The sequence below is a fragment of the Choristoneura fumiferana genome, chromosome 16, assembly GCF_025370935.1.
Source record: "Choristoneura fumiferana chromosome 16, NRCan_CFum_1, whole genome shotgun sequence".
Classification (NCBI taxonomy): Eukaryota; Metazoa; Arthropoda; class Insecta; order Lepidoptera; family Tortricidae; genus Choristoneura; species Choristoneura fumiferana.
The window spans coordinates 7,005,109-7,033,097 of NC_133487.1; the positions used below are offsets into that span (position 1 = coordinate 7,005,109).

Sequence of the window (27,989 nt, forward strand, 5' to 3'; positions counted from 1 at the left end):
TTAGTTGGTATGGTAACACAAAGAAGTACAGGTGTCTTTACACTTGGTCCCTCCATATTGACACAGATGGTATTACATATGCAGGTTACTTGCGTACCTATTGAATATGTAGTAACTTTTTTGCATTCAAATCAAAAGTAGGGGGTACTTTATTTATTAGTTTATTATATATTTCGAAAACATGTTTTTTTTTAATAAATTCGCTTCTCCTTTCTTTTAGTAGCAGTCTTTCCATTGATGAATTCTTCTTCTACTCTTTGGTATTATTTTTTTAAGTATTTTATTATGTATGAAACATTCACATCTCTATTGGCCACTGGCTACTTCCTTGAAATTACTCCTAATTTCAAGGAAGTAGCCAGTACTTCAACCAGTTTAATCAGTTCCATGGGTATTGTATATACAAGTTTAATGAAAAAGTCTGAAATTAACTCTAAATAATTAGCAAAAAAAAATTAAAACAGAGAGAATGGGTTTCTGCTAATTCATTTGAAAGCATAACTAGCATATGAAAAAGATATTTTTTTTTTATATAACTGGCGTCTGTCCAATGGGACAAATATGAAAAAGATATTATTTAAGGTATGTTTATATAAATTCATAATGATAGGCACATAATGTCAGTACCAAAACATATAAGAAATCCTTTTAGTTATTTATACTAAACCATAGCTGAATCTGTACATCTGTTTTCAATTGCAAGTTGCAACATAAATCAAACCAACCACCAGAAAAATGTTATGGCTTGCTAATGGCCTGAAATATCAGCCAATTGATACTATCTACGATCAGGGCAGTACAATAACAGTTCAGCCACAAATTGGCATCCCTCCAACGATTCTTAATTTCAAGACCTGCACAATACCGACATTTGGCAGCATTTCATTCTCCTAGTCCCATTTTTAACCTTCAGACATTTGCAAGCTCTCTGCGTGGCCAGTATTGTTCAATAACTGTTATTTAAAACCAGTTTACAATTTGAATTGCTGTACCTGCCCTCCAAGTTCAAAAAGTCATCACATCAAGCCAGTCAGAAATAGAATTGTGAAATGGAATAGCTCTAGTGACTCTTAAGCGGCTTTAGTTTCGTCGCGGTATTGGAATTCGTCATAGGGGTATCCCGCTGCACTGCCGGGTGCTATTTTCGGTAAGCCCGGCCGTTCGCCTCCGGGCTGTTGTAAGCTTTAGTCTGAAGCGCTCATCGCTTGCGCTCGCGCCGCGGCCGCTATCGTTAATTCTATGCAACTTTGAAGTGAAGTGCGTTGACACCTAACCGTACCGTGATTCATGTATCGACGTCCGTAGGAGTTATTAGTGTCTGTTCCGAGTGCGCTCAGTTTGCAGTTCCAGGTCGTACTCCTTGACTCCGACTTAATTACGACCTTATAGAGGCCACTTGTCTTACCTTTTTAAGTATAACCTCGGCAGAGTTACTTCGTCCAGTTTCGCCGGTGACGTAGATTGACCTAAAACAAAATGTCTTCGAGAACAAAACTCGAAATAAGAATAACTATTTATTATGAGGATCATGTTGTTGTGATTTATATCTGATGTGATGTTAATACTAGTTCAGATAATAAAATGAAGGTCTAGTTTCTTACATTGTGTTTGTTTTATAACTATAATTGGATAAGCAAAAACATATATTTTATTACTCTCCACGTTCATTATGTATGTATATTGTAGTTTCAAATCATATCAACCACTTCCTGGCATCCGAGATCTTCGATATCTCGATCTTCGTATCTTTTGGTAAAGAAGGATAATGTAATTTGGATGACAATGATAATGCAAGTACAGTCAATAAAAAAGCTTGTATTTGTGTTTTTTTATCAAAAATGTGTCAACTATTATTTTGTATAACAGAACTAATGCCCGTTAGTATAACAAACAAGGAAATATGAAATTAAAAAAATAATTCAATAATAAAAACAAAGCGTTTTTGTTGAGTTCCATAACGCTTCAGTGGCTAACTATGAACATTTTAATAGTACACGGCACGAGTCATAACCGTGTACCTTAATGTAGGTTATCCCGAAAATAGCTATGCCATAGTCAATTATCGTGTTGGCATGGTATTTATAAGACTTCCGGTCATTAGAGTACCCTACTGTGTTGCAGTGCAGTCATAATGTAGGTACCTCGCCACCTTTTTAGGGTTCCGGAGCCAAAATGGCAAAAACGGAACCCTTATAGTTTCGTCAAGTCCGTCTGTCTGTCTGTCCGTCCGTCCGTATGTCACAGGCATTTTACTCGAAAGCTACAATAATAATATGTATATCAATGTAATTTGGAGTACAGATGTTTTGTCAAAGCTGCTATTTAGTTTGGTAGTTAAATTACAAAAATAAATATTTATAGGGGGGGGGGGGCGCACTACACGTAACAGAAATAGAAAAAAAAAAAATTTTAACGCATCAACGTGTGGCACATAGTTCGACAGCTCTTTTGAAAAGATAGTAAGGTTTCTCAAAAACTTTTTGATTAAGTAAAGATTTGCGGAAATAATCGCTCCCAAAGTAGCAAAAGTTGTGTCCCCCCCCCCTCTATCTTGTAAACCGTTTGTCCAAAAAATATGGAAAGGTAACGCTTAATAAATACTTTCAACGAAAATTGGTTTCAACATGATCGGATATACCGTTTTTGAGTTATTGCCGAAAAACTGCGCTTTGCAACAAAAGGACGTAAGTGCCGTGTAGATACGCTCTTTTTCTGGTAATAAATTTTAAAACTGTGAAGTGTTTTAATTGTGTTGTAACGCAAATAATATTACTTGATTTTTTTTCGTAATGGCTACAGAACCCTATCTTGGGGGTGTCCGACACGCTCTTGGCCGTTTTTTTTTAGTACTATAGGAACAAGTTCCTAAATTCAACAGTGTGGCTCAATTAAAGTCTCTGTATACGGGTTAGTACTTCGTAAAAATATTAATTGGGTCAATCAACTATTTTACCGACACTTTGGGCGTCTCCTGCGTTACCAAAATTGTCTCTAGCGTTACCAAAAAATCGTACTTCCATCCAACAAGATATTTCGCGGTTTAATAGCTTAAACTTACGTAGGATGGCATGTATTCATGTACACCATCTATTAAATTACAGAAAAAACATGTTTACTTACAATAATCTGCAATTGTTTGAAAAATGTCGCGGACAGATTAGTGTCGGTAAAAAAGTTGATTGGCCCATTTTAGTCTTACCTAGAGCATCTAATATCGGACGTTTTTTGCAATACCGGTATTTTTTCGATACCGAAAATTCCAATACCGGTATTCCGGTATTTCGATAATTTTTCGATATTCGTATTATTAAAGTAAAATGAATGAGTTTCCTACTTCCAAAACCTTTCCGGTTCCGACAATCTTAAGCACGAGTAGGTAGCTAAGATTATTTCAAATTACAACGAACAAAGATATAAAGTATTTTTATACAAAATCCAAGATACTCCGTATGATGAATGGATGATACACGTTTGTTATTGTCTATGAGGCGAGATCTATGTGTAACATAGGTATATTATTTTCTTCCTGCGAATTTAATAATTCTTTTACTTATCCCTAAAAAAAATTTGTGACTTTCGCGACTTTTGAGTGTTGAGAATGTAATACTCTATTTAAAAACAAGATAATAATTGGTATTTAGAGATCAATATCGAAATTATCGAAATACCGGTATTATACAATGTCAATTCCGGTTTTGCCAATATCGTGATTTTGCTCCGATTCCGATATTCCGGTATTTCGGTATTATCGAATACCGGTATTCATGCTCTAGTCTTACCTTGAGCAACGCAATACAATAATCAGCGAGAAGGTTTCAAGGTTCTAGCCATTTTCGGATAAAGTGAAATCACAATTTCAACGGCCTTGTGCTGTACATTGCTGATGTTAGGTTTTATTGTTTGCTTTGAAGATGTTTATCTCGTGCTTCAAGCAGTCAAGTGAATGCCAGGAACGATGTACTTGATGTTAATGTCTGAAGCAGCGAATTTGTAATATGCTGTTTACTTACAGAAAAATGATTGACCAACAATTCAAGTGATTTTACAAAGCCCACATTTCCACAAAGATCACTCCTTCTCTGCAATAAAAATAAGACTATCATGGAGGGAGGACTAAAGCAATCTCAATCTATTACTTATTTTTTATTAGTAGTGAACATCGAAATCCTGCCCTATTTTTGTTTCGTGCAAAGGGCCTCCCGCATCGCTTCTGATGTTCTAATGTTTGTAAATTTATTACTGTTTTGTTTATGTTTTTCAAAAACAGCTGTCGATCGAATAGTATCGTAATTCGTTACGTGAGCTTACTGTTAAAACTCAAGATTGCGTGATATTTTTACAGCTTCTATTTAAATTGCAATGTTAGTATGTATGATGTATGTAAGTAATCTTCATCTTGCAAGTCAAATTCCACCCACTTCCCGTTTTCGGATTGGCTGTAAATTTAGTTTGGACATACAAGTAGTTTGGATTACAATGCCAGTACAGTAATCAAAAAGTTCAGCCAACAAAAAAAGCAGCATACTTCATTGACGTTTCTAACGTCTTCAAATTCCTAATATATTGCACGACTTTTCTGCTCTCCAACAAGTACAAGGATTTGATATGCTTGTTCATATTGTGCCTTTTTATTACTTGCTAATGGATATAGTTACACAAAGACTGCAATTATTAGTTAATTCACGCTCCAGTGAACGTTACATCGACCCCGATGCGATGCGCACACGACGTATTTGGCGTGCGGGGCTAGCTGTTCTCCATTGCAGTAGGAAGTTACAGCCGCATAAACATTTGGAAATTTTGGAGATAGGTACTTGTGATATTTGATTATCAATTCAAAATTAAAGTGAGTTTTTTAACTCAACATAAGATTTGATATTAGAGCGATGGAATATTTTTAGGTTGGGAAGAACAACCATAATCAAGGATGTTAGGTAGTGTAGAGGTATTCGGGTATTATTTTTTTAAAGTACTCACTAGAAACAGAACACAACCGAAACCTGTATAATCTTGATTTCAATGAAAAGCTCAAGACAGAGATCTAACGAACATTCCTCTGAATTAAGTACATATTTAGTTCTTTTTGTGTCTGAAAATTCAACCTACTTATACTGCGCAGCAATTTTATGAGTCACTTTCGAACAAAGCCCTTGCCAGTGCATTATGTATTCCACGATGCACATTGAGGTAACGAGAACCAACTAGCGTTACGAGGGTTACCAATCCAGGTTCATGTTCAGTACTAGGTAGGTACTGACAGGGTAATTATATTCCGTTTAGTTCAGCTATCATCTCTGGTAGTGCTGTGTCATTCGTTTCTAAATTATTATCATGAATTTTTTCTGGTTAGATTCAACAAAGTACCTTAAATAGTAAGAAATTGTTCCTAGGTTTTGATAGCTAGCTATATATACTTGTGGTTTGACTGGGATTTGTTGTATTATTCACAATATAATTCGACGCAATGCATTGCACTGGATGAGGTTGACAATTAAAACTTCCAGGGTACATAGGATAAAGGCACAATATTTTCTGTCATCTGGCAGTTAAGTTTAACCTGCTTACTGCTTAGACATTTTAGGGCCACATGTTGTAAATTGTAATTTGGTTTCTGATAGTAAATTCAAATTCAAGTCATTTATTCAGTAATAGGCCGCAATGGGCACTTTCACACGTCATTTTAAGGGTTCCGTAGCCAAAATGGCAAGAACGGAATCCTTATAGTTTCGCCATGTCTGTCTGTCGGTCTGTCCGTCCGCGGCTTTGCCCAGGGACTATTAATGCTAGAAAGCTGTAATTTTGCACGAATATATATGTAAAGTATGCCGACAAAATGGTACGATAAACAGATTTTTTTAAACAAAAAAATGGAACCGACTAGAAAACCCTTGAAAATATTTTTCTAGATAGGTACCTACTAGCTCGAAGTCCGTATATCAGCACGAGCCAGCAGGAGTGGAACAATAGTTGTCTACCTCACCTACATACTATGAGATTCAATCACTCCTGCTAGGTCGTGCTGAGTCACCGACTTCGAGCTAGTAGGTACCTATCTAGAAAAATATTTTCAGGGTTTTCTAGTCGGTTAAATTTTTTGTTATTTTTTTTGTTTTTTTGGATTCGGTTTTACTTTTTTTTTTAAAAATTTCTTTATTTCTCACTTTTTAGTGACAAATCACTAAAATATGAAATACCCAAAGTACATCTCACAACGATTCCATTAAGTCCAAACACGGCTTAATTACGTTGTTTTATAACAGAGTTCCGTTGCCTACCTTCCGGCTTCAGCATCAGATCAGTTCGAAAGAATCATTGACTTAAAGCTTCTTCTTAGTCGTTTATCTAGGTTTATTAATCATGATCGTTTATAGACGCGCGAGCAGTACTTAGCTTTGCCGAGTTCCATTGGCCATCTACGGTCTTCTTCATCAGGTCCAGTTTACAAAATGATACTTTTTGAATGTAAATGCTTTTCTTAATGCTAAAAATGCCAAAATCGCTATAGGTGTGCCTATAAATTTTGAGGTTTGCCCTCGATTTCCCTAGGATCCCATCATCAGATCTTGACTTCGTGACAATGGGACCACTTCAAAAGTCCCTCTTTCGAATAAAAAAATAATTTTGAAAATCGGTCCACAGTTGACTGAGTAATGGGTGAACATACATAAAAAAAATACAAACATTGGAACATTCCTTTTTTGAAGTCGGTTAAAAAAAATAAAAAAAAAATTTTTTTAGAGTACCATAGACGTAAAGTGGGGGTGATTTTTTTTTCTCATCCAATCTTGTAGTGTGGTATATCGTTGGATAGGTCTTTTAAAACTAAAACTATTTTTCGATTTAGTGATTTGTTTGCAAAATATCCAACTTTGAAGTGCAAATTTTCATTTAAATCGAATTCAGGATGGTTGTAAGTATAGGTACATATCAAACTTACAAGGAAAACTATAACGGTGAAGTTTTCTTGAGAATTATTAGTAGTTTAAGAGTAAATAGCAGCCTAAGGTATAAAATATACCTAAACTTGGAATATTTCGTACAAAATACGAAATCCTTAGAAAAATATTACTTCATGTTTTCGTAATGGCTACGGAACCCTATTTCGGGCGTGTCAGACACGCTCTTGGCCGGTTTCTTAAACTACCAGCGCTCTCACTACAAGAAGAATGCGCCTCAAGAAACTTGGCAGAAAGTCATTTTTTTCAAAATAAAGTAATTAGGTATAAATAAAATACTTAAAAACTACAGTATAAAATTAAAAATTACAAAAAAATAATGATAATAATAAAGGGATGTATAGGGTATGGAGTACCCTTAGTTACATAACTAAACACTAACTATATCTACGTTCAATAGTAACGAACGATAACCCTATAAAACGTAAACACGATGCACAAAGGGTAAACCGGATCGCATAAGATGTTTCTAAGATGCACTGCCCGCACCGGAGGTTCTTGACCTATATGCTATGCGGCCTACATCGAGGGGGAGTTATATTTTTGTTACTAGATTTAATAATAAACATTTGTACGGGATGAGTCAGGCTAAATTTCAAGGCAAAAGGATAAGTTTTTCAAAACTTATTAGCGTGTTTTGTTTGATACGTTTGATTCATGGAAGGGACGATGATTGCAATTGAAAAATGGCGCGAAACTTATTGACTATGAAATTTTTACAGATATTTATTGCCTCGTGCCGGATACTGTGAAATTAAAACTTGTTTACGATATATTCTAAAATAATTTCTCGCTTAAAAGCTATTGGCTCGCCGATTATAAAGGCTGAGAAATCAATACAGTAAACAGTTCAGTTCATACTTGAGCGAGTTTTATGCCTCATTTGACCGACAGTTTGCATCACCGCCTTGTTTATTATCTTCTAATCCGAATATTTGCAAAATGGCTTCCAAATTCTACGTTCATTATTTAGACCAGAGGTGGCAGAATTGGGGCAAAGGGAGTTGGTTCCGCGGTTATTTTCGTTTTCAATTTATGGCATTGTGAAAGCGAAAAAACATGTCTGTTCTCATTTCTTAATTCAGTTCGTCTTTGTGAGACATTCAACGTTTAGTGGTTTAGTTAAAATTCTAATAAAGATGTTCGTGTTCGATCGCATTGAGGTTTGTTTCCGCGTTGTAATTATCATTGTTCAGTGTGTATGTAGATATTGGATAATTTACGATACGATTAGTACAAATACTGCTGTTTTATTAATGACTGACAATTCTTTTGTTTTTTGCTTTTTTATCCAAATTTCGATTCGGTTTATTAGTGTTTGTACGTAATTTCCAAATGATGGCTGATGGCATAACACATGAGTTTGACTCATTTATCTTTTGTGAGTTCGCTTTCGATTAATAGATATTTTTGTGAAATTAGTGCCTCCCTAAAGGTGTCTGTTATGACTATGACTATACGCCTATATATGTCTCGCAATAGACAGTGCTATTTGAATAGCATTCTGTTACAAAGCAAACTAGATTGCGCTCTCCCGTCTACATTAAACCGTCTGTATACTTAAACAAACAGATCTAACGTTGTATGCAAAGGGACAATACGTGATTGTTACACCTATAAACGAAATATAAACGCATGTGTCTTGCGCCACGCAATTGTCTTGTTTATTTTTAACTCGACCAGTCCTATTGGAGTCTTATTGTCTGAGCAAGTTGCACAGTTTGGCAAGAAACAAAGACTGCGGGGTAGACCATTTTAAATTGGCATCACTGCAAATGTCTTGCCGGTGGTCGATCATTTGCGGAATAGTTGCCGCTGCATTGCTTGCTTCCGTTCCGTCGTGCCGTTCGTTGTCTTTTAACAATCTCTGAGTTATTGTCTATTTATCACGAGGAGATTGTTGTCATAAATAAGTATTACACGCAGTTTCATTTTTCTTTTCTTTTTAAATTGTGGCCCGTAACTTTATTATTATTTAATTGTAGAGTGACTCGACACAACATGTCTTGGCTTCAATATTAGTCGGCCCGACTTTAATGAGCTTCATTCGTTAAATTGTTATGGACACTTGCGCTTTTGCTGCGTTATGAATATATAAACGTGACTGACTGATAGAAGAACAGACAGACAAGCCAGTGGTTTCTACCACTGGAGCTAGAGATTTCAAATATGACTCAGAAATATAACTCGAGTATCATAGAGGTCCTGGTGAGGTAAGAAGGGATTTTCTAAAACTACCAAAGGATTCGACGTCATTTTTTACATTTTCCTATAAAAACTAGTTTTTTTATTTAAAAATTTAGATCATAATTTTTGATTAAGTTACGATAGCTATCCTATATTAAATGCATAGTATTTAAATCAATAAGTAGGTAATGTTGCTCGTAAAAAATCATAAGCGGCATTTAATACTAGTTACTATCAATGAAACAGAAGCATTGTTGATGAAACAGTATAGGTGCGGTTTGGAAACCGACTTGCTCGAATGAGTGGGGCATTAATTAGTGTTTTAATAAAAAACCAAAGTCATTATAAACGCTCGTTGAAACATGACGGATTTTTACTTCTCATTGGCAATCGACTGCAAGCTTTTCCCGGAAAATATGTTCGTGAGCTAATGAATTCATTAGGCCTTGGAGTAGAACTTGCATTACAATGTACCAAAGTCAGTTATTTTACAGTACGCCAATCAGTGCGGGAGATGAGATCTTTAACTCGCAGTCTTAATAAAGCAGCAAGCGGACGCGCATCTTACATGTGCCATTTGAACAGAGTGCACTCGGTCAGACATCGATTTTTACAAGTGCTTTTCGTGTATAGTGTACAAATGTCGTGGTTAGACTGTCTCCATGGAGGCAGGTCGCGCGCGCTGTAACCGTGACGACAATCAACGCTTGCCGACGCTGAGTCTCGGACTGTCCAGCGTTAGACTCATTGTCAACAAGTTCGAGGCAGGATACACTCGTGCCGCCTCCGACGCATTTGAAAGCAACCGTGAACTTGTCGCGTACGACCCACGCATCGACAAAGTCGATGATGACTCCTCTCTCGGCACAACGAGAGATCGAGTCTGGCATCGATTACTTGTGAACCTGGGGATCGCTCTCTGCAAATGCATTCCTAGTGTAACGCTCGCAAATTTCACAATCCTGAGCGTCTTCGTCGGATTCTTCGCTCCAAAGATGATATCTTACCTGGTGATATATCCGTTTTGCAGATTGGTATTCGGGACCCTCTACCCGGCTTATGCGTCATATAAAGCTGTACGGACGAAGAACTTGAAAGAATACGTAAGTAGTCAAAAATATTTTATAGGATAGTTTTCATTATAAAACCTTATACAGTTGTTAGTGCAGTATAACACAATAAAACATAGTAAATGGTTAGACTAGTGGCCTTGTCACGGGTGCATGCTCAAGCTGTTAGAAACGCTTCAGTTCCTGGGGTGTCCTTTACCTCGTTCCCGGCTTCCTCATGTGGAAATTAGGTGATATACTCTTTTATACCCCCGAGAAACAAAGGAAATTTACAGCTGGCGTAATAAAAGGTTCGTTCATTAGACACTCGATGTGTTTGTTTGCGCTAATGCCAAGAGACTAAAGAGCATTGTTATCCGTTATGTTAATGCTAACGTGAACATCAATTATGTATGTTAACACCATTGAAGACGAACGGTAGTAACTTCTACTCGGATACATATATTTGAATGCGAAATTCGTCTCTGTAGCTGTCGCGGTTAAGGTTAAGTCATTTAAATATTTGACGTTGAATACTTACTACAATTAAGAAAATGCGTATAATTCTAAGGCTGTCCTAATACTAATTTACTGATCTGCGGTTAGCTGCCGTCTAAAGTTTAGAACAGCGTTCCTAAACAATTAAGCATGTAGCAATGTTGTAAACTTCAGGTCATAAATATAGTCCTTGTCAGTTTTTACCTCCGTCCCGAGCAGGCCAGTTGGCGTGGGTGACATCCTTTCCGTAAATGATTTTAATGAACGCAAAAGGCAAGCAATAAAGAGACTGTCAATTTTGATACCATACTGTATATTATGCTCTCACTGGACATCCTTTTCTTAGTGTTAATTTTAACACTCACACTTTTGATCGCATTTTCGCAATTTTCTATTTTTTTTAGATTATAGACTATTTGCTACCTATCCATAAGTTCCATTTAACCAAAGTGTGCCACTGTCATTTTAAGATATTTATGTGTCATATAAGGTTGGAGCTATGGAGTGAGCTATGCTTGGGGTTTCTCTACGGGATCGAATCAGAAATGAGGACATACAATTAGCTCGTTAAAGTGGCAATGGGCAGGCCGTATAGCACGGAGAACAGATGGTCGTTGGGGCCGAAAGGTTCTTGAGTTAAGACCGCTGATCGGTAAGCGCAGCGTGGGACGTCCACCGACGAGATGGACTGATGACCTGGTTTAAGTCGCGGGTTCACGGTGGATTCAAGCCGCTTCCAATCGAGGCAACTGGAGCTCTTTGGGGGATGCTTATGTCCAACAGTGGACGCCCTATGGCTGATATGATGATGATGATGATAAAAGGTTGAGTTTCTCTAGCCCGCTCTAAAAATAAAATTCTAAGCACTTAAAAGTTGGCTTGTTGAAAATCTAGGCACTTAAAAAAATATTTAGGACAAGGTATGTAGATAACAGGTCAAGATCGGTGTATGATTGCCAAGTGGTAATGACCGTCACACTATCGAACAATTAAGCATCTAAACAATTAACAAATTTCTTAATATTCCAGGTAAAATGGATGATGTACTGGATAGTTTTCGCCCTGTTCACGTGCACGGAGACATTTACGGACGTGTTCCTATCGTGGTTCCCGTTTTACTACGAGGTGAAGATAGTCCTCGTGCTATGGCTCCTCTCTCCTGCAACCAAAGGGTCCTCGATTTTGTACAGGAAGTTTGTACACCCGGCGCTGTGCAGGCGAGAGCAGGTACGCTTTTTACGATAGTTTATTCGTTGTTTTGATCAAGCTTAGTAAACGGAAACAGCCAAGGTTTACAGGATGTACTACACCCTTAATGATACATTTGGGCTCTTACTTTATTATACTATTCGAGCATTTCTAAAACAATAGTTTTAATGTTCCAATCTTATTAAACCTTAAACGAGCAGTTCTTGTATATTTATTTATTTCGGATTTATTTTATTTATTTTTGGGGGCAAACAATTGATCTAGCTTAGTCTTATCTCTGTTGTTATCTGTATTAGTTTTAGCCCGCCTAGATGCCTAATATTATTATGATAGTTACACGATTACAACTAAAAATTGATTATAATTCTAATTGTTACATTTTTATCTTCTGCTTTTGTAAGCAAGCAGATCAATTTTAATGTAGACTGCATTATTTTACTACAGAACTGGCCCTGTTCATTATGCATTCAGATGTAATAAACGCATTATTATGCTGTCATTTGATGTCGCATGATGGTGTTTTGTATCACATAATTCACTTCCTCCCGTCGTGTTTACCTGACAATGACTTGTTCTACTTAGGGCAAGTGCCAAGTTATGAATAATTTTTCAATTGATAAAACATATTTCTGTTCACGTCGTTCGAAGTAGAAATTCGTTCACGTCATGAGAAATTTCGGAAAATAATACTAATATAGAAATTGGGTCAATTTTTTATCTAATACTATAATACTATGTTAGCTACTGTAATGAATTTTCTTTTTACCGTTTTTTTTTCGGCTGAGACTGTTATGTCATACCCATACGATATCCAAAGTTATGCGAGATAGGTACCTATTAGAAATCACAACTGTTTTTGTCATAATTTGCGCCCTAAGGCTGCGTTTCCACCAAAGATGTGCGAGGATGTGTTGCGTGCGAGGAATGTGTTTTTCATGAACCAGTAGAAACTCTTCATTTACCTGTCCTGTCTGGTGGAAACAGCTCAGCGGAGTGAAACGACGTAAATGAAGCGTTTATATTGGTTCATAAAAAACAGCAGCCTTAGGGTGACAAATGGAGCCTAGCAGCCTTATTCATAAAAAATCCTTAATTGAGGTTTGATCGGTCTGTTACTGCAGACTGATTAAGCTTGTTAGACGGTTGTTAAGAAGTATGATTCATAAACGCTTGCTAGCAGTCTGCTAGTTGTTGAGCTGCTGATAGACGGATTAGACGCGTTATGTTGGCCATGGCGCATGTTTATGTTGTACCTAAGTGAAAAAAGCCCTAATTATGTTAATCATCTTAATTTATTTTTTTCATATTTATTGTTAGTAAAGTAGCAGTAATAAATACCTAATTTATAGGATTTTTAAATACAAATTCCTGAAAATAATTTTTCCTGATTTTTTTTTAATCTTTGCGTAGCCCTCCCATTCACTAAAAATATCTTCGGTATGGTTTTTTGCTCTTGTCAAAGTCAGCTGTTCAAACTTGTGGCGGCCATTTTGTGACTTAGCAGGGAGATAAAGGAGGGTCTACGGTCCTCTAACTTTAGCAGAGCCTTGATCGACTGATTAGCGCTAACAGACGTTTATGAATCATGTTTTTTTAGCATCGGGCCTTCAATTAGCCTTCAAGGAGGCTCTAACTTTTTATGAATAAGGCTGTAAGAATGCACTGATATCGTAAAAAAAAACCATTTCATTGACCAGTTGATTTAATAAAAGTGTGCTTTTGTTTCAGGAGATAGATGAGTACATAGCAAAAGCCAAAGACCAGGGCTACCACACAGTGCTCAACTTGGGCACTAAAGGCGTCAACTATGCCACCACCGTTATTATGCAGACGGCCATTAAAGTGAGTTGACAACCTTATTACAATGTTAGCTTTATAATAATGTTTTAATGGCATGCTTCTGTTTTGTTTTGTCTCTGATTAGAACTGTCTTGAATATGTTTGAAACGTGTTAAATATCGGGGATGTTTTTTGCAACATTTAGGGGCTGTTTTACCATCCCTTGATTAGTGTTAACTGACGGTTAAATGTGATGCCGTCTCAATTTGTATTGTTCGAATAGACGGAGACGGTATCACATCTAACCGCCAGTTAACACTAATCAATGGATGGTGAAACAGCCCCTTAGATTGTCATTCGCTTTGAGCAAATATGCATTGTGAGTTAATTTAATAATTAATTACATCATTATTGCATTGTTCCTAGTTGTTAAACTCACGTTCATGTTTATGACAGTTCTTATTGTAGACGAGTCTTAAACAAGGGTAACGGTGGACTTTAACCCTTAACAACACGTTCAAAATGTTAACTAGTAACGATTTTTTTTGCATATTAAATATAATGACCCGGATAACTCACGTCTTAAATCGAGTTTAGCTCGACATGTTTCGGGCTAATCCGTAGCCCTTCGTCTTCGGAGCAACGCGAGAGCAGCTTTGCTCCGAAGACAAAGGGCTACGGATTAGCCCGAAACATGTCGAGCTAAACTCGATTTAAGACGTGAGTTATCCGGGTCATTATATTTAATATGAGTGAGTCTCACGGTAGTTTCATGTTCAAGATTTTTTTTGCCTCAAAAGTTGACACACCTGTGTTGTGTCAATAAACTTAGACGAAATGGCATGTTTGATCACAACATGTTAATTGGTTTGTATTACAAGCACTCTAAAATACTCGCTTTTACCCCATTGATTCACTTCTGTAAACAGTATTTAGTTGAATAAAGGTTAAGTAAATTGAGTTAAATGTCACATCATTTATCACTTAAGCTCTCGTGAGACATGATTTATAAAATTACAGAATTAAACGCTTCAACTCACTATTATAAGTCAGGTCCGGCTAGTTTCGATCTTCTCGGAAGATCTTTTTCAAGGCTGAGTGGGTTCACGACGGTGGCACCCCTCGCAAAAGATAAAAAAAAGATCGAAACTAGCCGGACCTGACTTATGGTCGTGAGTTGAACCGGGTAGGTAATTATGTAATTTTATAAGTCACATCATTGTTTAAAAGTAGAATCATTGCATTAGATAGCGCAGCCTCAAAGCACCTTTGCAAGCGAGTAGCCGTCAAAGCAAGCGCCAAACTTGTCATCAGGCATGCCTCGACTTCCACCCTCCACATTGTTGTTGTTTTATACGTTGACGCTTTATTTAATTTCACTTTCTGTTTTTTTTTTTAATTTTATTAACACGCTTTTTTTAATTTTCCCCCTCCCACCGTTCTATTCCGATATCCTTTCCATTGCTGCTTCACGCAGAACTTCAATTTGCCGAGTCCCGAGCAAGAGCGAAGAGTTCAGGCTGGTCGGGATGCTACTGACGGCTATCAAGATACCTATGACGACCTTGACTACCAACCATCGGGAGACCGGAATCTGCCTGGTATCGTGGAGATAGTAGAACTCGATAGCGACAATCAGGAATATCCTGGTGACGACGGCGACACTACTTACCCTGACACAGAGTCCGCTCAATCGTCCGCCCGCAGTCGAGGCAATGTGGTCAGGAAACGCAAGGTCGTCAAGGAAAAACGACCAAGGAGCAAATCCAGAGGACGTCGCACCAGAAGTCAGACGGCCGTCGACAGAGATACCAATGAAATCATGGTCGATTGACTCTCCTGATCGTACGAAACTTCAACTGTGATTATTAGAACGTTTCTAGGCTATGTTTAGGGTAATATTAACTTTCCCGTGGATTGTAAATTTTGACGTAATATTTCAAGTTTGCTCGTTTAGGAAGTCAAGTTTCTAAAGCCTCCTCATACAACCATATAAATGCCAAAGTTTTTTTAACACCCACTCTCTTCATTAAACTACAGGGTACGGTCCATAAATCTAAAATAGCAACGTGTTTGACCAAAAAATATGGTAATGAAACTAATGAAGGTTTCTGTGATAGGCTAGTGGGCGCTAGACTACGTAGAGATCCGTTTGACTACTTTGAAATTTGTTTATGATTGATTTATGAACTAAATCAAACAATTGCATGCGAGACTGTTGGGAGCGTCAAACTTCGCATACTCTTCGCTAGTCATACCATAATTTTTGTCCGAATCATCGTTTGTAATAAAAAAAATCCTCTGAAGCCTTAATTTTTTTCTGAAAATTTTAAATGGTCATCGTATAGAAAACTATAGGTTAGGTTAGGTTTGTTTTATAACAATTCTGTACAATCATTGGATTCAGATAAAAAAGAGTTATGACAAACGATCATTCTGACAAACATTATATTCGGACTTTCAATAAGTATGCGAGCCGATATGGACCCGAGGCAGTTGTCAAACGGACTTCACGATACTAACGCCATCTAGCTATATTTCTCCTGCTAAGAAACTCCTCATTAATTTGTAACTTTTGCAACGAAATCCAATTAATTAGTATCGTCTTACTTCAATTCCGTACATTGTTGCCATCTAGCTATGATATTTAGAGTAGATTTTGATGTTAATACAGAAGTGAGAATTAGATGATTTTGCTCAAGAGGTTTTACTGTATAATACTTTTTACAAATCTTTCCAAAGATTTATAATAATCTCAGGTCATTTGAATCGAAACCTCGCATATTGTCTCTATAAAGGCAATTTTTTTACTTTTTTACCACATGACGTTATTTTAATGTTTAGTTTATAAATTAGTTTTAAAGTGCGCATGTACTGTGGAACGCACATGTATGTTACATCACTTCGACTTGATTTGTGTGACTGATTTAGTTAAATTAAACATAATTAATGATTTATTATCTGATCTCTTTCATTTGTTGTAGTAGTTTTTTTAACTTGAAGGTTGCATGCGCTTTGCCAAAAACCTTGTACAGATCTCAACACAATCATGTAAGTATGATTTTTAATTGTTTTCCGCTAAACTAGATACAATATCACGGCAGAAAAGCACTTCGTAATATTTTAAGACGCTTTTTCGGCTTTGATATCAGTTTTAGTTTACTCGCATTTGGTAATTTATTTGTCAGCTAAGTAGTTTTTAATTTTCATTGACATAAAGAGATACATGTATATACCTATATGACTATTTCGTAGGCATTCATGGAAAAGACTAGTTGAAATGCCTTTGTCGCGATACAGTGTTGGGTCAAGTTTTCATTATCAAACAATTTCACCATCCAACCCAGTAATAATAGTAACTGTTCTATTACTAGTATCAATAACTACTTTTAGGCTGTGGTTCGATCAGAGATGTATAAAGATGCGTTGAGAGGAATGTTTGTCATGCGTGAACCAATAAAAACGCTTCATTTACCTATCCTCACTCCTCCGCACTTTCCCCACTAGAGATGCGCTGGGCGAGGATAGGTAAATCAAGCGTTTCTATTGGTTTCATGACAAACACATTCCTCACAACCGATCTTCACACACCTCTGATGGAAAAGTAACCTTAATGAGGTCTAAACTTTTTAAAATGCGATATGTCATTGGTACAATGTTATCTGTGAAGGGGCACTTTTAAATTACATTCGCCAACTCATTGATCAAGTCTTACCTCCCATCAGTCAGAATACAAAATTTAGCACGACCTCTTTACTCAATACAGAGTAGTTTCATTAAAAATGTGAAATACCCACAGGGCGGCGGAGGGCTAGTGCAACAAATTCGCAAGAGCTACAGTCTGTCTGACCTGACGGAGTGCGATGTGCGGGAGGAACGCGCAGCGGACGAAGCCGATGACGTGCTGAGCGAGCCTAGAGCTATCCGCCGCGTGGTCAAGAGGTAAATGGTCCTACTTTAATGCAAAAGTTTGTATGCGTGTGTGTGTGCTTCTATATTATTTGTTACTCCTTCGCGCTAAAACGCCTGGACGGATTTAGATGAAATTTGGTATGTATAAGCTGGACACTTTGAATAAAACTTTCCAAAAGCGCTGGTATTTAAAAAAAAACGTGTTAGTGTCCATTGCGGCCTATTTACTGAATAAATGATTTGAATTTGAACACATAGGCTACGTTTTGTCCCGACACTCCCACTATTTCGTGATAAAATCTCGAAATTTCAATTGCCATGTTTGTAATTATATTTAATATACAACGTCAGCAATATTTTTTTTTTTAATGAAATCCACGATGTAGTTTTTGGTAATCTCCATGGGAATTTAATAAAATCCCGGAATTTTAATTCAATAAAGTTGCGGACAAAAGTTAATCTTTACTGTAAGGGCACGTGGGAAAACGGCTAAACTAGATTTATTTTTCTGTCATCCTTACTAAAATATGAAAGCCATTACTAGCAGCTTACTAATGGCCGCTAAAATAGCGTGCCCTTTGGATCCCTGCTTGGTTTAATACTCTCCTGCGTAAAATATTGTATTGTATACCTGTATACTGTTATTTAATCGCAGCAGTGGCTACAATACTCGACGCAGTGCCTCAGAGTCGAACAGTCGCACGCCGATGTACTTCCCTGAAGTGGATGTGGATGTAAGAGGCCCGAGGACTGCCAGGACTGACGAACCTGACTTTAGGTGAGGACACTTACACTCATAATTTATTGAATCAGGCGTTCATTTGTAGAGGTCCATGTCAATGCCATAGGTAGTTACGTCTATAAAAGCAACAAATGTTACACGCACAACTCACATAAACCCAAATATCCTCACCACTATACAACAACGGAACGGTTGTGTTAACTTGTGTTGCTCTGAAGATGAACACTGATAGAGGTCGAAACTTGTCCAGTGTAGTGTGGTGGTGATGATAGTTGGGTTTGAGTGATTTGTGCGTGTTTTTACAGTGTGGAGGTTCTACTGCTGAACACATAAGTATTTCTTACATAGACGTGGCTATTGTAACGTAGCGGGTGAAATTAATTGTTTATATTTCACTTACACTTATATTCATACATACATTCATCATCATCATCGTCAGGCGAAAGAAGTCACAGCTGAGCATAGGCCTACCCCAAAGTCTATCAATTTTAAACAAGTTCCTAACAAATGAATATGTCACTAAAGTCTAATTTTAAAGTTGACAGAAATGTCTATTGGCATATACGTACCTTCGCCACACGCATCAAACGGACTCTAGGTTGTAAGTCCAACTTGTGGAGGACCCACGCTTCGTTTTCCGGTACATGATCGCCACTCAAGAACGCATTGGCCATAAAAAATGGCTGTGTTTTTGTTGTGATGTAGTGTGTTTTTCTTGTCAATAAATGTTGTGTTTGAGTTTGAGTTTGAAAAAATAAAATAAAAATAAAATCATTCATTTCAGACAATTAAATCCATAATAACAACCATCAGTTCTTCAAACAATGTGCCCCACCCACTGTTACTTCAATCCATTATCCCTCTTGCAGCCACATCAAATCCACCGAAGACATAAGCTCCGGCTACTCGAGCGCCGACAACTCGGCCTCCCTCGCCCGCACGGGTTCGGTCGGCGCCGGCGGCCGCGTGCGCGCGCGCACCACTCGCACCACCGTCACCACCATCAAGAGGCCGCAGGCCGCTGAGGTCTGGTAACAACTTTGTTATACTTATGGTAGGCTCGTGACAGGGTGTTTCAGCAACGGCTGTTGATGAAAAGGATTTCATTTGGGTCAATCAACTTTTTAGAGCTTGTTGCCATGGTAACGTGTGTTACTTATTAAAAGTATGATTTTATGGGGTACACATCCACTAAAAGCTAGAAGTTGTGATACTTTTAGGGCAATTTATTCATGGCTCATCTTTCCTAAGCGTGCTAATAGTATAAATTGCAAACATTTTTCTAACAAACTGTATGACTGATGTCTCTTGAGTTACGGGACGGAATAACAACGCTAAAAAGCTGATTGACACATTTATTATACCAATTGATCTATTCCCGAACCAAGCAAAATTTGTACTAAGAGTGCTGGACACCCAATAAACATACTTATATGGATAAATAAATAGTTACTACTTTTAAAAAAGCTCGAGTAATATTATAACAACATCTAAAGTTCCTCGAGACGCAGGTAAAATTGCTAGCAATAGTTAGTAAAACTAAGCCTCTGAGTGAACTTTATGTACAGTCGAGGACATAAATATCTATACAGCCATAGCGTCAAATATATGTATACATCGACTTTACGGTTAGCGGTATAAAGGTGTACAGATATTTTTGACGCCGTGGTAACGTACATATATTTATGCCCTTGACTGTACCTACATTATTTCAAGGGTCAATTTTGTTGTCCTTATTGATTTGCCATAAGAGGTTTTTTCAAAGTAGTGACGAAATATATACTTAACTACATATTTTCCATAGAATTCATTTCATTTTTAATACCACTTTGGCATTGCCATCAATACTTTATAAAAGCTGCAATCCTTTTGATCAATGTTCTATTCTATTCTAATGTTTGATGTTCAAACACCTAAATCACGTATTGCGTTTGCATTTCCATGAACCTGTGTCATGCAACTGCATACTCAGCAGTGGATAGTAGACTTGATATAAGCAACATTTGTCACAATAAATTCAATTACTAATAGTATACCTGTAAGGCTGCAGATAGAACGACAGCGTAGGCGAGTGTGTTTTCTGTTCATTGCGCGGCTAAAGGCCGAAAGAAAAATTCTAACGATCATACTGCACCGTTCAATCAATCAGTCCGATTTATCGTAAATTCCTACGCCACACGCTACAGTTTATCTTAGCGATCTTCGTTGCAGTTTCGATGGCGAACGACGACGCAATAGCAGTTGTGGGTTTAATTATAGGTTTATAGCCCTAATTCATTCGATCTGATTTATCTATTCCAATTTAGATACTGTTCTGTTCGACGGTACAGTTGATATTGTTCCGTTCGACGGTACAGTTGATACTGTTCCGTTCGACGGTACAGTTGATGCTGTTCCGTTCGACGGTACAGTTGATGCTGTTCCGTTCGACGGTACAGTTGATGCTGTTCCGTTCGACGGTGCAGTTGATGCTGTTCCGTTCGACGGTACAGTTGATGCTGTTCCGTTCGACGGTACAGTTGATACTGTTCCGTTCGACGGTACAGTTGATGCTGTTCCGTTCGACGGTACAGTTGATGCTGTTCCGTTCGACGGTACAGTTGATGCTGTTCCGTTCGACGGTACAGTTGATGCTGTTCCGTTCGACGGTACAGTTGATGCTGTTCCGTTCGACGGTACAGTTGATGCTGTTCCGTTCGACGGTACAGTTGATACTGTTCCGTTCGACGGTACAGTTGATACTGTTCCGTTCGACGGTACAGTTGATACTGTTCCGTTCGACGGTGCATGCAATGAACAGAGAGAACACGCGACGCGCTGCTGCCTGCCCCACTACCCGCCGGCGCGCAGTTCGTGGCCTAAAAACTATTCTGTGCAAACAGCCACTTTTGGAGTACCTACTTGCGTAAGATTTGGTCTAGTAGTTTCAACATGTGTTGCTTGTGGAAAGTTTCCAAACTAATTTACCAGAGGTGACACCAGAACTAGATATTATCAGTTAATTTATAAGTAATTTTGATGTAAATTGCCAAAGTTTGTAAGCGTTTTGAGCTTGTTTTATTAATTGTCGATATTTTTAAGACAGAAATAAGTTTGAGATAGGTGTATTGGGTTGTCTTTGTCAGATATCATATTTAAAAATACAAACACGAACACGTTCGTAGATTTAAAAAAAATACAAAGACAATTCAAGGTGTAGAACATAGCAGGGTAGTAATGGTGCTGGAATTCTGGTTGTAAAGGTTTACATATGGTGTAGTAGCAGTGATTAATTAAATTTGCTTAATTTATGCACAATTAATGTACGCTAATTTATAAGAGATATCAAGGTCTAAATATAGTAATAATGTCTATGTTCAAAATCTATGGTTTGAACAGATGTCTCTCTCAGGTCAATAAAGTCCCATTTTTCGTTTGATAAATTATTTATTTAATAGTGTAGGACCTACACTGTAGGTTATATGTTTAGTATAAAGTATTACTAAACATTTAAACTTAAAGACATTGCAAATTAATATCATGTGAATTAAAAGCGATTGCAACACCAAATAGTTGATGTTTAGCTTGTAGTGTGCTGTGTGCATGTTTTCGTTTCATATTCTTACTTTAAAAATTATAATTATGCTATTTTCTCTTTCGACGTCTATATAAGTCTGTTTATGCATTTACTAGATTATTTCTACGTTTCTTCTTGATATTTGATTTAGACTTAAGTTTTTATTTAAATTAAAGGACAATGAAGTAATCATCGAAGAGCTACCCGACGACGATACTTTTGAATATACGAATATGCCCCCCCTAATCAACCTTCCTCCGCACCTTTTCCTATCCGATACAGATCCTCCCTTCATATATCAATACATAGGAGATCAAGTTAAAATAGTACAATTATTAGCAAATAGTCCACTAGGTATGAATTTTAATCAGAATAATATAGATTATAGGGACCAAAAAGATGCTATTGACCCCCAGTCGACAGAAAAACCCTCTCCAGATGAAGAGAGTATACATGATGAGTTTGAAAACGCACAAGATGATTTAGACAAAGAGGTTAACCAAATTGTAATGGCAAATAACCATAAAGACAATAATGAAACTAACGAATTTCCAAATACTAAATCAGTTATAGGGACATCAACAAAAGTAGTTGACAATGATAAAGCGCTTGAAGTACCAGAGCCTGAAATAAAAATAGAAAATGAACAAGACTTGAATAAGGATGCCACATTGATTACTTCAAATAAAAAAGAAGATAATAATACTGGGAAAGAACACGATAAAAATATAGATAAAACAAGTTTAACAACAGACGAAAGAGAAGACACTACAAGTCTTGATACATCTGCTTATGATAATGATTCCGCTGAAAGTGATGATGAAGCCTCTTTTGGAACCCCCGATAACTCACCGAGGAGTAAGAGAAAATCCAAATCCCCTAAAGGTAAATATGGCAAAGGCAAAGCACCACCACCACCGCCCCCTAAAGTAGATAAAATTAATATAACATCTGATACGACGCTAACAGTTGATGTTGCCCAAGAAAAAGCAGCTAGTACAACTTCCCAAGAAAGTTTGAGCGATATACTGCATGCTTTACCCAATAACAGCTTTAAAGAAACGGGTTCATATCAAGGACTGCAGGTGGTTAATCCAATAGCTGAAAAAAAGAGACGTCATAAATCGAAATCTCCGGGTAGAATTCCAAAAGGAAATGCCATGGGAATCGGTAAATTGTTACAAATTCCTAGCAAACTAGCGTTCTGGCACAAAAGCGATGACAAGTCTAAAAGCGATACCACGTCAAATCCGTCGAGGTCTCGCTCTCATAGTAAGTCGTCTGCTTACGAACCAACAGAAATCAATGATGATCAATTGAGTTTCGTAGACGCTGCTGATTTTGAGAGCGAAGTCATATCGCATGACATAATGGAAAAAAGTGATGCTTTACAAAAGTTGATCGAAGCCAAGCTAGAAAGCCATCCCGAGTACAAGTTTGTGTCATTGCACGATGAAATTCCTACTACATCGAAAAGTACAGACGTTTAAGAGGCCTCCCTAAGTCCTGAGTCCATTTTCTCATTGCAGCAGTGAGCGGAACGTATGTTTTATTTACGTTTTGTTTTATTGTTTTGTTTGCATGACGCTAAACTGCTACGAATTGAGCGAATGCAGCTGTTTTACAGTTAAATGTAACCAACTTACTGTAGATTTACTTGTATGTATTTATTCAGCGTGCGGTGTCGTGTTTGATGTGTATTTATTTTAACGAATAATTATTAACAGTGTAGCTATTAACCGGCTTCAATCCACCACGCTTAAAGCACAGTTTGCACAAAATTAAAGCATCAAACTCTAATGTTCGTATAGGAAAGTAAAATTTAATTGGTGTTTGTAGCGTGCAATGTGTAGTGGATTCGAGGCTTCTAATTGTGCAATATTATTTCTTTGGCCATGATTTTTTACAATTACATCATGTCAGTACTGTCAGTGCGCTCAGAAATGTATGAATTGTCCTAAAGACTCCGTGACTGCTGACAGCTTCAGATATTTATAAAGCGCATTTCTACAATTTCAACTAAAGAATATGTTGATGTTGAATTTGAAGCTTTCTAAACATGTTCAGTTTCTCATGTTTTCTATGCCATTATTGCACTACTTAGTTGGAGCAATCTATTTCCAACATAAAGGAATGAATAAAGAGTAGAAATTCAATGCTTTCTTTTCACGTAACTGCCAGATTTTTAACAAACATAGAATACTTTAGGCAACATATAAAAATAATTAGTTCGACCTTCATCCTTTTTCTGCTCTTTGTTTTGTGGTTCCACATACGTAGCTCCCATAGATACTGCTTTGCTTTGTTATAATTATTTTTCAATTTATTTAATTCTATTTCCAGGCAATGCTGACAGCCTCTGCTACCATGCCTCGCACAAAAAAGTCTAATAAAAGGAAAACACAATAAATACAGCGTCAAGTAAACTCCATAAGTACCTTTTTTAGGCAACTTAGCTCTCTTAAATTACAGTAACGAGCTGTATGAACATATTATGTCTCCGCAATATTGCTTAGCAAACGTGAGTAGAAAAACACATCAAACAATGTTTGTATAGGTACTTTACAGTGTGCAGGCTTGTTTGTTGTTTAGGTCCTTCCAATATTAGTAGTGAATGATATTGTTTTATATTGTGCTTACCTTTAATAAAATAAAGTTTCGTTACTGTTTCAAGCGATCGACTTCTGTGCACCGTTAAGTCTGACAAATAATTTGAACTACGAATATTTATCGTTATAAATTATTTTCAATACAAACTGTAAATTGTTAAATTATATAACGGCACCAAAAATCTAGTGATAAAACTGCTCATCGCAACGCAAGTATTCGTGTCATACATGAACTAAGTAAATAGAGCATAAAATGCCGCGTAACTTCCTTTTATGAGAAATTAATTCTCAATAATATCAGTTACTAAAAAAAAGTAAATGTTTATTTCATCTAATGAATTCTTTCCAAATTCGCCGAAATAGGTTGAAACCGCAATGTGGCGATAATCATTTTAGCCAAAATTTGCCAAATGTGGAACATGAAACGACTCGACAATTAGTAGAAAATGCTTAATTATAGTTATCTATTAGTGTTAATACAAAGAAAAAAACTAGTCCGCCGATGTCGCGTAATATGTTTTGACAAGGATCTCTAAACGAGGCTTAGCGTCATCTTACTCAAGCAGTGTGAACGCGTGTTGAAGGGAAACTGCTTCTTGATATCATGTTATAAATCAGTATATTACCGACTGTGGTTGTATTTGTAATGTGATAATAATAATAGCCATTGATGAATTGGATGAGAGGCCCCAAAGATGGCTATGTAGGGAAAATGTATTGCATGCAATAACAATGCGATCTGGATATATTTTATTTATAGTACTCTGATTTGTACAGTTAGTTTAAAATCTCATTAATTTTAGCTTATGAAAGAGTCACTTTATGTAAATATTTAGCTAGGTACTATGCATGATGCTCTGATCTATATAGAGGTAATTATATAGTAGGTATGCAGTTAACGGAATGAAAGATTTTAAGTATTGTGCATAATACTCTCCTAAATAATGTCTAAATTCAGTATTGAATTAAATGGTCAAGTTCCTATGACGTTTTATGGAATGATTATACTTTCTCCTTTTAACTACGTAAAATTGAATGAAATGATAAGTACTACTTTTCTAACTTGAGTATTTGCTGTGCTATCAATCTGCATTTGTACTCATTTTGAAGTTACCTTGTAATTTTGTTACCTGTTACTATTATATGTTTTACTAGTTGACTGAGTCACAATTTTACATGAGTCCTGTTTGAGTTTATTTAAATAAATGACTACTACCATAAAGTGCATTTTTTATTTTCATTATATTGTACATTTGGCTGTTTTATACATTACTAGAACTTCTGTGTCTCAGTGTGTCAAATATATATTTTCCATGATCCAAGTTATACACATTGTTAATTAGCTGTTTTTCCAATAAATTCAAAGATTCATCATCCCAACATTTTACCCAATACAGTAAAGAAAACATTTTGTAATAGCTTGTGTTGTTGAGGCTATCAGATATAGAAATGTGTGGTAAATTTTCAATAATTTGTAATAGTTTGGGCTTGATAACAGAATTGAAAATTTTGTTATTGCATATAGAAAACTTGTGAAGAATGTCAATTACTTGCATAGTGACAGATTTCTCTAGTAAAATATCAGGCAAGTTCTTGAGCCACATTTCATATGCATCAGTTGTATGGAAATGAGCCAATTTGTCACTCAAAGCTATTTTGCAAAGGAGTGAAAAAATCTTTTGTCTGAAATTACTGCGCAGATTTTTGTTGAAATAAGCCCATATGATTTTTCTCAGCAAAGCATCCATTACAGAGAGGGTCCTAGTCCAATTATTCACTTCATTTGAAAATACAGAGTCCAAAATTTTGATGAGAAGATCACTGACCTCAGTTTGGCTGTTCTCATTGAATATCTTTTCCATATAATTAAGCACAGAGCTTATTTCTTTGCTCTGATTTTTAACATGAACATTAGGATTTAGCTCAATAAATAATTGGCAGATTGATAGATTCTCAATAACTAACTTTGGGTCAGTGATCACATCTTCAAAATTAGGGTTTGTTGGTCCCTTTTGCTGCCTTGACCTTGTATTTGTTACAAAAGGAAATGGTTGAACAAAGTGCTGGATGAAGGATTTGCGATGATTTTGTCTGAAAAGATTCTCTATGTTAGAATGGGGATTCTTCTTATTTAGGTGTTGAACAAGAATCCACAGCATCGAAATGACTTCAAGGATTCGTTTGAGTAAACTTGCAGAATCCTCACTGATCACAGTTTCCATGTTTTTCTCAGAGTTCACGTTGGCACAGACTTCCACCCAAGCCTCAAACAGCAGTGGCATCAAAGTTTCAATGTACTTAATAAATTTTTCTGCTTCATCTATCAACACATCCTGTGCGTGTTTGGAAGAAAATGATGACACATAGCAGATTGATGTGTAACTTGGATTAAATAATGGATAGCAGCTTAATTTAGTGCTGTCAAAGACCTTGGTATTTTCTGCAAGTTCTTTATTAACGGCATTAATCTTATTGTGCTCTACATACTTGTGCAGAAAATCTTGCAGACGGAAGAGTACTTTAACTCTCCACTTTACACTAGTTATTTGACTTTTAAGATCCACCGTGAGTGTTCTTCCTGGTTGGGAGTCTACCCGTAACTTGGATATCATATCCAAGAAGTTAGGCATGATTCTATGGAAATCTTTAGCTATATTTTCAGAGCTGCACATGAGGAGTACATCAAGGAATAAGAGAGAGTCTTCTTGAATTCTGTTATCTATGTGTGTCATTGCGCTCCTCAGGTAGGTTGACAGTATATCAAAGAATGGTTCAACCTTTTCAGCAGTTACATTTGAAAGCATCAAATGAAGAACTTTCAGGGCCTCGCGGCGGACCTGAAATCAATAACGTTTGATGAGAACATTATAATAATAATAATCAAATTGTTAAAAACTTGAGCATTAACACTTGATTTATATTCGGTATGTAAGTACTTACCACAGCTTCAATATTCAGTGCCAGAGGAGCCACGCCATTGATTAATTGACCCAGATTTTCCTCCAAAACATTGGCATGACCGCTTATCAGCTCCTTTATCCCTTCCAAAGCATCTTTGCAAGATTGTGTATTAAAATGATTAAGTCTGGACAAGAGATCTTTAGCGTTAAGTTTCCGTGCAGATAGGGCTTCGTTCTCACCATGTTTTTTCAACTGTTCCTTGATTACAATCTGTTTCACTTTAAAATTTGTTTTTGTCACATTTGTACCTCTTGGCAAGTCCTTCTTGGCTTTTAATTTAGTTTTTGCTTTCTCCGACTTTAGAAATTTTTGATATCTTGTGGCACCAGTTTGTGGCATTTTTAAGAAGATATTTGGACCTCAATTTAAAGACGAATTTTATATTTACTTATTTTAACCTCAATAATTTATAACCTAACCTTGCCTATTATGAATGACAGAAATACGACGAAAAGACGTGACAATGACAGCAGGGCTACTATGAAACTCGAAGTTCGTTTCGTATCGTACCGTCCCTCTCGCTCTTGTCTT

General features: G+C 36.8%; 2 protein-coding genes across 3 annotated transcripts in view; one reads left to right on the forward strand and one right to left on the reverse strand.

The window, feature by feature from the left end:
• The window catches only part of LOC141436062 (uncharacterized), a 30,610-nt gene extending 4,891 nt beyond the window's left edge, over positions 1–25,719 (forward strand). The window contains exons 1-9 of one of the 2 annotated variants that reach the window (XM_074098902.1): positions 910–1,350; positions 9,777–10,246; positions 11,720–11,917; positions 13,628–13,741; positions 17,478–17,620; positions 18,249–18,368; positions 19,202–19,358; positions 22,065–23,430; positions 24,232–25,719. In XM_074098902.1, the coding sequence (XP_073955003.1) occupies positions 9,806–10,246; positions 11,720–11,917; positions 13,628–13,741; positions 17,478–17,620; positions 18,249–18,368; positions 19,202–19,358; positions 22,065–23,378 (2,487 nt within the window). In that variant the 5' untranslated portion in view covers positions 910–1,350; positions 9,777–9,805 and the 3' untranslated portion in view covers positions 23,379–23,430; positions 24,232–25,719. Of the gene's footprint in view, positions 1–909; positions 1,351–9,776; positions 10,247–11,719; positions 11,918–13,627; positions 13,742–17,477; positions 17,621–18,245; positions 18,369–19,201; positions 19,359–22,064; positions 23,431–24,231 lie in introns of those variants that run through there. The other variant, XM_074098903.1, reaches the window with a different exon arrangement.
• LOC141436063 (testis-expressed protein 10 homolog) lies at positions 25,716–27,948 on the reverse strand. Its single transcript, XM_074098904.1, has 2 exons — positions 27,438–27,948; positions 25,716–27,334 (listed from the first exon to the last, which is right to left on the reverse strand). The coding sequence occupies exons 1-2, from the start codon at positions 27,795–27,797 to the stop codon at positions 25,760–25,762; spliced, it is 1,935 nt and encodes a 644-aa protein (XP_073955005.1). The 5' UTR covers positions 27,798–27,948; the 3' UTR covers positions 25,716–25,759.
• Positions 27,949–27,989: the final 41 nt, after the last annotated feature.

Bases quoted from the DNA above. Each gene is read 5' to 3' on its own strand.
- LOC141436063 (XM_074098904.1), bottom strand. From the start codon at position 27,797: ATGCCACAAACTGGTGCCACAAGATATCAAAAATTTCTAAAGTCGGAG. The intron at 27,335-27,437 runs GTAAGTACTTAC...TATTGATTTCAG, and splicing joins CACTGAATATTGAAGCTGTG to GTCCGCCGCGAGGCCCTGAA.